At 38.6% G+C, this 10198-nt stretch overlaps 1 protein-coding gene across 1 annotated transcript in view; it reads left to right on the top strand.

The window, feature by feature from the left end:
• Window positions 1-658: 658 nt before the first annotated feature.
• The window catches only part of FAM214A (family with sequence similarity 214, member A), a gene marked incomplete at its 5' end in the record, with an annotated part of 102348 nt that continues 92808 nt past the window's right edge, over window positions 659-10198 (top strand). The window contains one exon of the mRNA XM_006898250.1: window positions 659-767. Coding sequence (XP_006898312.1) covers window positions 659-767 — 109 coding nt within the window. The remainder of the gene's footprint in view (window positions 768-10198) is intronic.

Raw genomic sequence — 10198 nt, 5'->3', positions numbered from 1 at the left:
CTCCGTCGCAGGGGAGGGTTGGTAGGGGGTGACCCGGAACAACCGGGGAGAGTTCATTTGGGGCTTGGGGGCCTGGGCGCGAGGAGATGACTCGAGTTTATTTCTGACCCTCTTATTGTGTAAACTTGACTGCTGTTGCCACAGGAAGGCTAGCCAGAGGGGTAATTACACAGGTGAGGCCCAAGTAGGGCGGGAGGGGCGCTAGTCTGGGCCCTGGGGGTCTTGAAAAGTCTCCTGCCACCAACTCGAAGAATTAATCTTAACAGACATTGCAGAAGTGCCACTGTCTCCAGCGTGTTTTTGTTGGTTTTACTAAGGGATTAGTTAGCTTGCTTAAATGTGGGGATTTTTTTTTTTTTTTCTAATTCCTCCTGGCTTGTACCTCCAGGTTATAAATAGATCTTGCTTTTGGTTCTGAGACACTGTGTCAAAGAAGGACACTTTGGCCTGGAGACCGCAGGGGCGGGGAGGAAGAAGGGTGCCGGGTCTCCTGAGAAGCGGAGGCCGCGCTGGGAGAGTTTTGCTTTCTGCGACCTGCCCACCGTGCTGTCACCATAGCTGGTGCTAGAAAAGGCCTGTTAGGAGTTTTCTTGCAAGTTTCGAGTTTCAGAGCACGACCAAATGAATTTTCTTTTGATCTCTTTTAGCATCTTGAAAACAAAGCAGAAACCGCAGAATCAGCGGCGAGCCGGTTGAAAAAAACCCACACGTGTATTTTTCAAAGCACTCTGGGTGGAAATTGGATGTGAAAATGAAGCCAGAGCGAGGTAAAAGATTTCTTTAAAGGTCTAGGTGTTTTGCTGGTGTTTAGGGTGGTAATGTGGTTCCCCACCCCCGGTGCCTAATTCTAGCGTTAACCTAATTCTGAAGCAGGCTTAACTATTTCTGCATTATATTGTGATTATTCCTGTGACAGATTCCAATTAGGGAAGTAGAGAAGAACATCTGTGAGTTGGGATCTAGATGGGAGGACAAGTTCTTCAATTGTGCTTAAAAAATTTGCAGACATTCTGGAGGTGAATCAAAATGAAGTTGTTCTGAAACAAACTTTTATCTGTAATCTCAGTCCTCGATAGCATTTTAAGAACTGCAGTTCCTCATTGTGAGGTAAAGTAAGTCGAACAACTTTAAAGAAGTTTTCAAGCTTTTTGAACTTGAAAATTTAAATATGATAAATACGACGTTAGTAGAATTGCTTTCTCATTAGGTGACTTTTGTACTCTAAGCAAACTACCAAAAGTTCTTACATATATTCCAGTATCTTCCTCAATATATCAAGTCTTATTCAGTATGTCAGTATGTGATTGGCACTATTAGTAATCGGTAAATGTGTCACTTCCATTATAAATGTGCATTTTTACAATTTATGAGAAGAATGTATACACTGTGCTTTTCAGGGGCTTAAAGGATTTAAAAATTCATTTGCCAGGCTTCATCTGACTAATGGCAAGGACCAACCTTAGAAAAGTTTTGTGGTGGTGATTAGGCATGGATACTTTGCAATCAGACAAACATGAGGAACCGTACCAGGCAGATTTGTTTTGGTTTGTTTGTTTTGTTTTATTGAGTGGGTTGTTTAACTAGATTACGGTACCTAGAATCTGGGAATTTGGGGCTGGAAATATTAATTGATCAGATGCTTATCTGAAGGAAAAAACCTGACTAGGGAGCTGTGGTGGCCTAGTGGAATAAGAGTTGCACTGCCAACCAAAAGGTACACAGTTTGAATCCATCAGTTCCTCCACTGCAGAAAGATGACTAGACTCATACTGTGCAGTTTACAGCCTCTGAAAACTTACTGGAGCCTCAACTATGAGTTGTTTCTAACTGAACAGCACATACCAACAAAACATACTAAGCTGTTTTCCACATTAATATATTTTAACATGAATTATATATGTTCTTTTCTTTAAAAATGTCTTTGTTGAAAGTGTCTTGAAATTCACTAGAAAGGAATGGAGAAAGCCATTTTTGCTAGTTTTACACTAAATAGCTATTAAAATCAAGTAACCCCTTTGTCTTGGTATAAATTATTGTTGTTGTTAGGGCCAACAGGTTGTTTACAAACCATAGTGATTGTTAGAAACAAGAGATCTGAGCCTTGTCCTATCCTGCATAGTCACCGTGTCAGTCCATCTTTTTGGGGGTCATTAATAAAGTACTAAGGCAGTATATTACTACTAAGGAGACTGTGTATAGAGTCAATGTCAGTAATTTCCTACTAGAATAAATAAAAGGATTTTTTTTGTCATTTAAGGCTAGTCCTTTGTCATTTGAGGCTTGTTTAAAATACAGTATTTGCTCACAAACTTTAGTTAGTTAAGATTAAAGTTAAATTTAAGTGCAATAACATGTCACTAGAATATTCTAATCCAGATTCCTAGGAGAATAAATTTGTTCATGATGATTCCTGAAAAGGTGACTTTCTTTAGAATTTTGAGGTGAAATTATGGAATCACAGGTTTATTGTTGTTATCTACCATCGAATTGGAACCAATTTGTAGTGGACCCTTCAGCAGGTTTTCAGAGGTAGTATCTTACTCCTGTAGAGCAGCTCGTGGATTGTTTGAACTGTGTGCTTTTGGGTTGGCAGTGCAATTCCTTACTACCAAGCCACCATAATTTGTAGTTTTGGACTATTTAATGTGTATCCTGAGGCCCATTACTTTCTTTTGACAAGAACTCAGAATATGTAATATCTTTTTACTTTCAAAACTAGTACACAAACAACATTTTCACAAATGCATTTACCTTTACCTTGTATAATGTTAGTTTTGTATTTTCTGGTTGTTGGGTTTTTTAATTGCTATTATAGCCTATTAAATTGATTTTTTAATCAATTAATAAATTTGTTATCCTAAAGTTGCATAGGAACTACGATTTGGGAAGCATGTAGCAAAAAGATACTAATACTTAGCTTTTTTCTAAATTTTTTATTGCTGTCCAAGGAAAAGTCCTATATGATGAATTTTCTGCATAAGTAAAACTTGACTTTTTAAGCCACAAAATACAAATAGCTGTGATCAGGATTTATGGAGAGATTTTAAAAAATGTATAAATACTTTCCTGCCTTTAAAACAAAAACATAATTTAAAGAGTCTATATTATGTCATAGGGAGCTCTGGTGGCTTAGTGGTAAGAAGTGCTGCCAACCTAAAATCACACGATTTGGATCCATCAGCTGTTCCACAGCAGAAAGGTGGACATTCTCCTCCTGTGTGATTTACTGCAGCTGAAAACCTGCTGGAGGGTCAGCTATGAATTTGACAACAACATGTGACTTCATAGGGTAATTAAGGATTGTAGTTGATTCAGTGGCACTGAACAACAAAAATGGGCCATCGTATATACTTTTATTAATAATGGGGCATTGTCACAGATTCCGTGTTGTTCTCTGCTATGATGCAGAAATTCTCTTAATATGTAAGTTTATAAGGTTTTCTGTATTTATTTCAGCCTACTCTATTGTTTTGAATTCTGATTTTTTAATTTTTGTACTGTTAATGTTATTTGTTGCCAGTATGCTTTTTCTTGCCTCTTTTTAATTTCACTGCTGTTAGTCTCTGTCTGGTCTGGAAAAGCTACTAAATAACTATGCTTAACTAGTGTGTGGATTTTAGAGTGGAAGTGCTATTTAGTGCAGCACAGCCTTTTTTCAGAGTAGCAAAGTTTCTGAATAAGCTTACTCACTCATTTAGTGTAGAGGAAGAACCAACCTACAGCTGACCCTCCATTGGGTTTCTGAGGCTATAAATTGAAGGAGAGGAAGTTGCCTATCTTTTTTCAGTGGAGCCATTGGGGGAATCTCATTGTCCAAGAGGCTTAACATTTAGGTTCACATCACAACTCCTTAAGGACTAAGCTGTCAGAGTGCCCTGAATACAGCAAACCAAAAACTGAACCCACTCTTTGAGTCAGTTTGGGCTAAGTGTCCCTCCATTGGCTCTCTGAGGCTGTAAATATTTACTGAAAGAGATTGCCCATCTTTTCTCCCTTGGGGCAGTTAGCAGCCAGATTCATTGTGTACCACACTGCACTCATGCATGGAATCCTTAAATAGGCATTGTTATTGTTAAATACTATCGAATACGACTCATAGCAACCCCATAAACAGTAGATCTAAACTCTATATTGCACTTAAAATCCCCAACACATTGAATCTATTGCTGCAGATACTGTATCAAGCCATGTCATTGAATGTCCTCCTCTTCACTGACTCTCCACCATTCCAAGCATGATGTCCCTTTCAAGGAATAATCTCTCATAATAATATGTCTAAAATACATGAGACGAAGCTTCACCATCTTTGCCTCCAAGGAACATTCCATTGTACTTTCTCCAAGACATACCTGTTTGTTCTTTTGGCATTCCATGGGATATTCAGCACTTTTCTCAAACACCACAATTCAAATGCATCTAGTCATCCATATTCATTGTCCAGCTTGCAAATGCATAGCAGATAATTGGAAAGACTATTGATTGAATCGGGTGCACCTAAATCTTTAAACAGATATCATTGCTCTTCAGGACTTTGGAGAGATCCCTGACAGCAGACTTCCCCAATGCTGTATGTCTCCTAACTGCAGGTACCAAGAGGGTTGACTGTGAATCCAAGCAAGATGAGATAATTGACTATTTCAGTCTTTTCTCCGTCTCTCATGATGCTGCCAGTTGGGGTAGTGGTGAGGATTTTTGTTTTCTTGATGTTGAGATGTAATGTTGTTTTGTGCTTTCAAGTCGTTTGCCATTCATAGTGACCAGATGTACAACAGCTCTGAACCCTGCTCTATCTTGAGCCAACCTCATTGTCTCTGACACACGTACCCCCATTACCCTAGTCACTGAGTCAATCCCTCTCATCCAGGGCCTTCCTCTCTTGTGTTGTCCCTCCACCCTTCCAAGCATGATTTCTCTCTCCAAAGTCTGGTCTCTCCTTGCATCATGCCCAAAGATGGAGCTTCAAAGTTCTTGCCTCCAAGGAGCAGCCTGTTTTCACTTGGGCTGTATGAGGAGGATTGTAGCACCATGATTAGGAGAAGACTCATCAACAACCTATGTTATGCAGGTGACACAACCTTGCTTGCTGAACTGTAATGAACCTGAGGCATTTGCTGCAAAAGGTCAAGGACTGCAGCCTTCAAGATGAATTGAAGCTCATTTCTCACCTCTGAGCCATTTGGCGGCATCATGATAGATGGTGAACAGATTGAAATTTTTAACAGCTTAAGTTTGCTTGGCTCCACAATCAACACTCTTGGTACTTTTGTTGTTGTTAAGTGCCGTCGAGTCGTAGGTGACTCATAGCAACCCTATGAAAGAAAGTCCTCAACACTTGCATGACTTTCATCTTTTCTCCAGGTTCATAGGGTTTCTGGAGGCAAGCTATTTACAGAAATGGATGCCACTCCTGTTTCCAAGCTTGTTTTAACCGGGGAGCGCCACCAAACACTGTCCACCATGGGTAACCATTTAACCATTTTCGCATTTGACACGTCAGTGTCACGGTGTTCAGCTTCATGGCGACCGCAGGTTACCTCTGTACGGCAAGTGGACACACCAAGGCCATATGACCTAGAAGAATGTTTCACCAAAACCAATTAAAGACAGGCCTTAGGGCCGTGGTAGTAGTAGCCAAGAAATCAAAAAGAAAAGAATTGCATTGGGAAAAATCTGCTGTTTAAAGTACTGAAGAGCAATGGTATCAGTCTAGACACTAAGGTGCACCTGATCCAGTCCATGGTCTTCACAATTACTTGCTATGCTTCAGAGAGCTGAACTATGACTAAGATTGATAGAAGAAAAATTGATGCCTTTGAGCTGTGGTGCTGGAGAAGAGTATTGAATATAGTATGGACTGCTAGGAGAACAAACAGGTTCAACCTGGATAGGGTGAGACTAGGCTGAGATGTAATACATAACTTAAAACTCTTTGGCTTCGAGTAGCAGCCACGCTCCAATATGATACATGATTGGGTGTCATAATTGGTTGACTAAAGGAAGAAGTGAATTAAAGTTCAAACTCATGAGTCTTAATTATTTCATTGGGGCTGACACCTAGAGTCATTTTTTTTTCTAGTTTGGTTTTTTTGTTGTTGTTGTTGTTGTTGTTGTTTTAAGAGTTGATCTTTCTTGAATCCCATACATAACTGTTGTCCTTGAGTCAACTTGAATTCATCTTGATCCAGTATGGATAAACCAGCCAATACTATAAAGAGCTAAGATTTATAGTTTTTCTTTCTTTTTAATGGAACAAGGCTTTTCAGCACAATCTGGAGTTTGGATTTTTTCTATTTTAACAATATTTTCCACAGTCTTTTGTAAATGCCTTATGTACACATAATTAAACAGAATTTTGGGAGATGGCTTGTGTTAATCAACTCTTTCCAAAGCAGTTAACTTTTTATTGCATTTGTCTTAGTTGATTTTTATCAGAGGTAAATTACCCAGTAATAAGGAAAGCAGGATTTAATTGTGCTAATTTACTAATCTGTAGTGAACAATTTCATGGATTTCACCACATCTGTCAATAGTACTTGTTAATAGTATTTTAGCATGATTTTATTTTTTAAGCAGTTATAACATTACTTAGGTAATGCTGCCAAAGAGATGGTCTCATTAGCATAAGCTGTCAAATCATGCCTAGGTTTGTGTACGTTTGTTCCATTATTTGCAAACTATAATCTTTATCAAATTACTTACCTTTTTCCAAAACAACTATGAGATACCATCTCACCCCAGTAAGAATAGCAAAATTTAAAAGAACAGCAAGCAACAAATGCTGGCGAGGTTGTGGAGAAACTGGAACCCTTATTCACTGTTGGTGGAAGTGTAAAATGGTACAACCACGTGGAAGGTGGTGTGGCGCTTTCTCAAAAAGTTGCAAATAGAGATACCATTTGACCCACCAGTTCCAGTACTGGGAATATACCCCAAAGAGACAATAACTGCCACCCAAGCAGATATATGCACACCGATGTTTATTGCGGCTTTGTTCACAATAGCAAGGAGTTGGAAACAACTTAAGTGCCCATCAGCAAATGAACGGATAGAGAAGCTGTGGTATATTCACACAATGGAATACTATGCTGCATTGAAAAACAAAGAGCTCATGCAATATTACTCAAAACTGGGTGACCCTGGAGGACATTATGCTGAGTGAAATATCTCAGTCACAAAAGGACAAATACTGCATGGTGCCACTGTTGTAAAACAGGACTGACCTCAGGGTTGCAGGGAGACTGAGAAAAATGGGTTCAATAATGTATACTGCATTGAAACAGATGAGGGAGAAAACTCTTTAAAAGGGATATGTGATTAGGTATTATTGTCATGAGTCCAGAATGAAGGCTGCATAGTGGAGTGTACTTGGCAGGAGGGATTGTATAATAATGAAAGAATTTTTCTTTACTTTTCAAAGAGAAGAGTGATTTGTGGGTAAGGAGGGGTGGCAGGGAGAAAAGTGCAACAATGAGTGAATGGAAATTCTCAGTCTATGTAAAGTTTCATTAAAAGTAATAATAATAAAAAAATTTTTAAAAATTACTTACTTTTTTCACAGGTCTCAGGTTCCTTACCTATAAAATAGGAATTATACCAACTTCTTACATTTGTTAAAATGAAATGTGTGATTGACAGTAGTAAATAGTCTTTTATCATACTACCAAAACATCATCAATACTTACATTTTGAACAGTTATAAAATATGTTGGCTGGAAGTAAGGAGTTACTGAAATGTTGTTGTTGAGTGCCATCTATTACTAACCCCATAAACAAAAGCCTTTAACTTTGTTCTGTAACTATTGTCCTTTCTCTAAAGTTATAGAGTTTCCACAGGCATGTTTATAAGTGGATGCCACTTCTGCTTCCAAGCCTTTCTTAATCTGTTAGTTAACCAGATATTGTCAACCATGTGTAACCATTATGGCACTTGACAGACCAATGGCACAACACTAAGTATCACAGCAATCCATAGTTACCTCAATACAGGGAAATGACAGAAGAGTGCTGAAACCCTTAGGAGTGTTCATTTAAAAAATAATAACGATCAGATAAAACATGGCTGCAGGTCCGCCCATGCTTCAAGTCCTTCTTGGCTCCCATCAAGTCCACCAATGCTTCAAGTTCTCCTTGGCTTCCATCAAAAGGCCTCTGGTGAGCCAACCAGGACCCAGAGTCTTTCCCCACCAGCAGAGAAAGAGTGCACTTCTGAAGCCAAATGAATTAAAACTGAAATGTGCTATAACTTAATATTTTATTTTGTATTAATATTATTCAACCTGCCAACACTGAAAGAGATCTAATAAGCTTTTAACATATAAGTATCTGGAAAATATAAAAAGAATGCTTGACATTTATGTGGAATTTCTTTCTTTATATTGTCACTTGCTATTATAGTGATATGTTTCATTTCTAGATGTAGGGAGATGATGTGCGTGTACAGAGATTTCTGGAAATAATTAGATTTTTAAGAAATGTTAATCACTGTTAGAGCTGAATAGTTGGGAAGGCTAAATATTTTTAGAACTTGGATTCAAGGATGTACCAGTTTGGACCTGGTCATGTATGTCTCTATCTGTATCTCATATACCCAGTGTTTCAAAAGAAGTCTAAAGTGTGGTGTTGGCGTAGAAGTAATTAAAATATTTTGCGTTGTTGTATGATATTTCTGATTTTGCTTAATTTTAGTGAGTACTAATATTTAAAAATAATGCCTATAAAAACAAAAATAAAAATACATATAAGCTTAGGTTTTTGTTTTGGAAGTTAAAGACATTTCATTTCAGAAATCCTATGCATTGTACAAAATACTGAGTAGAAGAAAAATCTTCTTTTTTATTATTATTTTATTATTGTGTGTGTGTGTGTCTGTACCGTCAAATCGGATCTGACTGGTACAGGAGGAGATTGTCCCTCCTTTCCTGGCAGAGCATCTGGTGGATTTGAACCGTGAGCCTCTGGGATTGCAGTGCAGCTTCTTGCCACTAGGCCACCAGAGCTCCCCGATTAAAATCTTCATTTTAAAGATAAATGCTAATTTGCGGTAATTTGGTTAGAAGCAGCTTTTTTATCAGACATGTTATCTGAGTTTATCAATTATTATGAAAGACTAAGATCTATAAAGTAGAATAAATCTCCAATAAATAATTTAAGCACTTTTATTCTTCTATTAAAGACATATTGTAAGTTATTTATGTTCTTCTCTAAGTAAAACAGCCAAAAGAACAAGTCTGTTTTGGAGGAAGTGAAACCAACATGTTCCTTAGAATCAAGAAAGATGAAACTTCATCTCACACACTTTGGGCATGTGATCTAGAGGGGCCAGTCTTTGGCGAAGGATACCATGCTTGAAAAAATGGAGGGTCAGAGAAAGAGACGACCCCTAGCAAGGTGGACTGACACAGTGACTTTTCACAATGAACTTGAGCATATCATATGGTGGGGATGGCGCAGGATAGGGCAAGGTTCAGATCTATTGTTGTTATGAGTCATAGGCTATTTGAAGGCACCCGAACAAAACAAAGGAAAACAGTGAAAAACTTGCTCCATAAATGACAATACAGTCTTGGTTTTTTGAAGTTAAAACTGAGAGTAGTGTTGATCTAGTTTTTGCTCCTTGCTCCTAGTTATATTACAAACTTAGACTTTAGCATTGATTGCACTGACTTACTGTTTGAATGCAACTGTTTCAGCCTCAAACAGTTCCTTAGTACATAACTGAAATTTAATGAAAAAAGTGGTTGTGGTTATGACCGTCGAGTTGCTTGCAACTCATAGCGACCCTATGTAAACAGCTCTAAACTCTGCTCTGTCCTGTGCCAATCTCAGTCTCCGACACACTCATCCCGATTGCCCCAGTCACTGAATCAGTCCATCTCCCAGAGGGCCTTCCCCTCCTGCGCCTCCCCTCCACCTTCCCAAGCATGATGTCCCTCTCCAAGGACCGATCCCTCCTTACAATATGACCAAAGTATGTCAGGCAAAGCCTCAGAATCCTTGCCTCCAAGGAGCATCCCGGTTTAACCCTCTCCAGGTTGAATCTGTTTGTTTTCTTAGCAGTCCATGGTACCCTCAGCACTCTTCTCCAACATCAAAGCTCAAAAGCACACGCAACAAAATAGGATTAGAGGGGAATTTCTTCAACATAGTAAAAAGTATCTATGAAAACCCAAGAGCCAACATTGTTCTTAATGGAGAGAGG

The sequence above is a fragment of the Elephantulus edwardii genome, unplaced genomic scaffold (genome assembly GCF_000299155.1).
Source record: "Elephantulus edwardii isolate Elephantulus edwardi_28Jun2011 unplaced genomic scaffold, EleEdw1.0 scaffold00225, whole genome shotgun sequence".
Taxonomy (NCBI): domain Eukaryota; kingdom Metazoa; phylum Chordata; class Mammalia; order Macroscelidea; family Macroscelididae; genus Elephantulus; species Elephantulus edwardii.
Note: the sequence above shows the minus strand (reverse complement) of the source record. Positions and strands in the feature narration are given on the sequence as shown.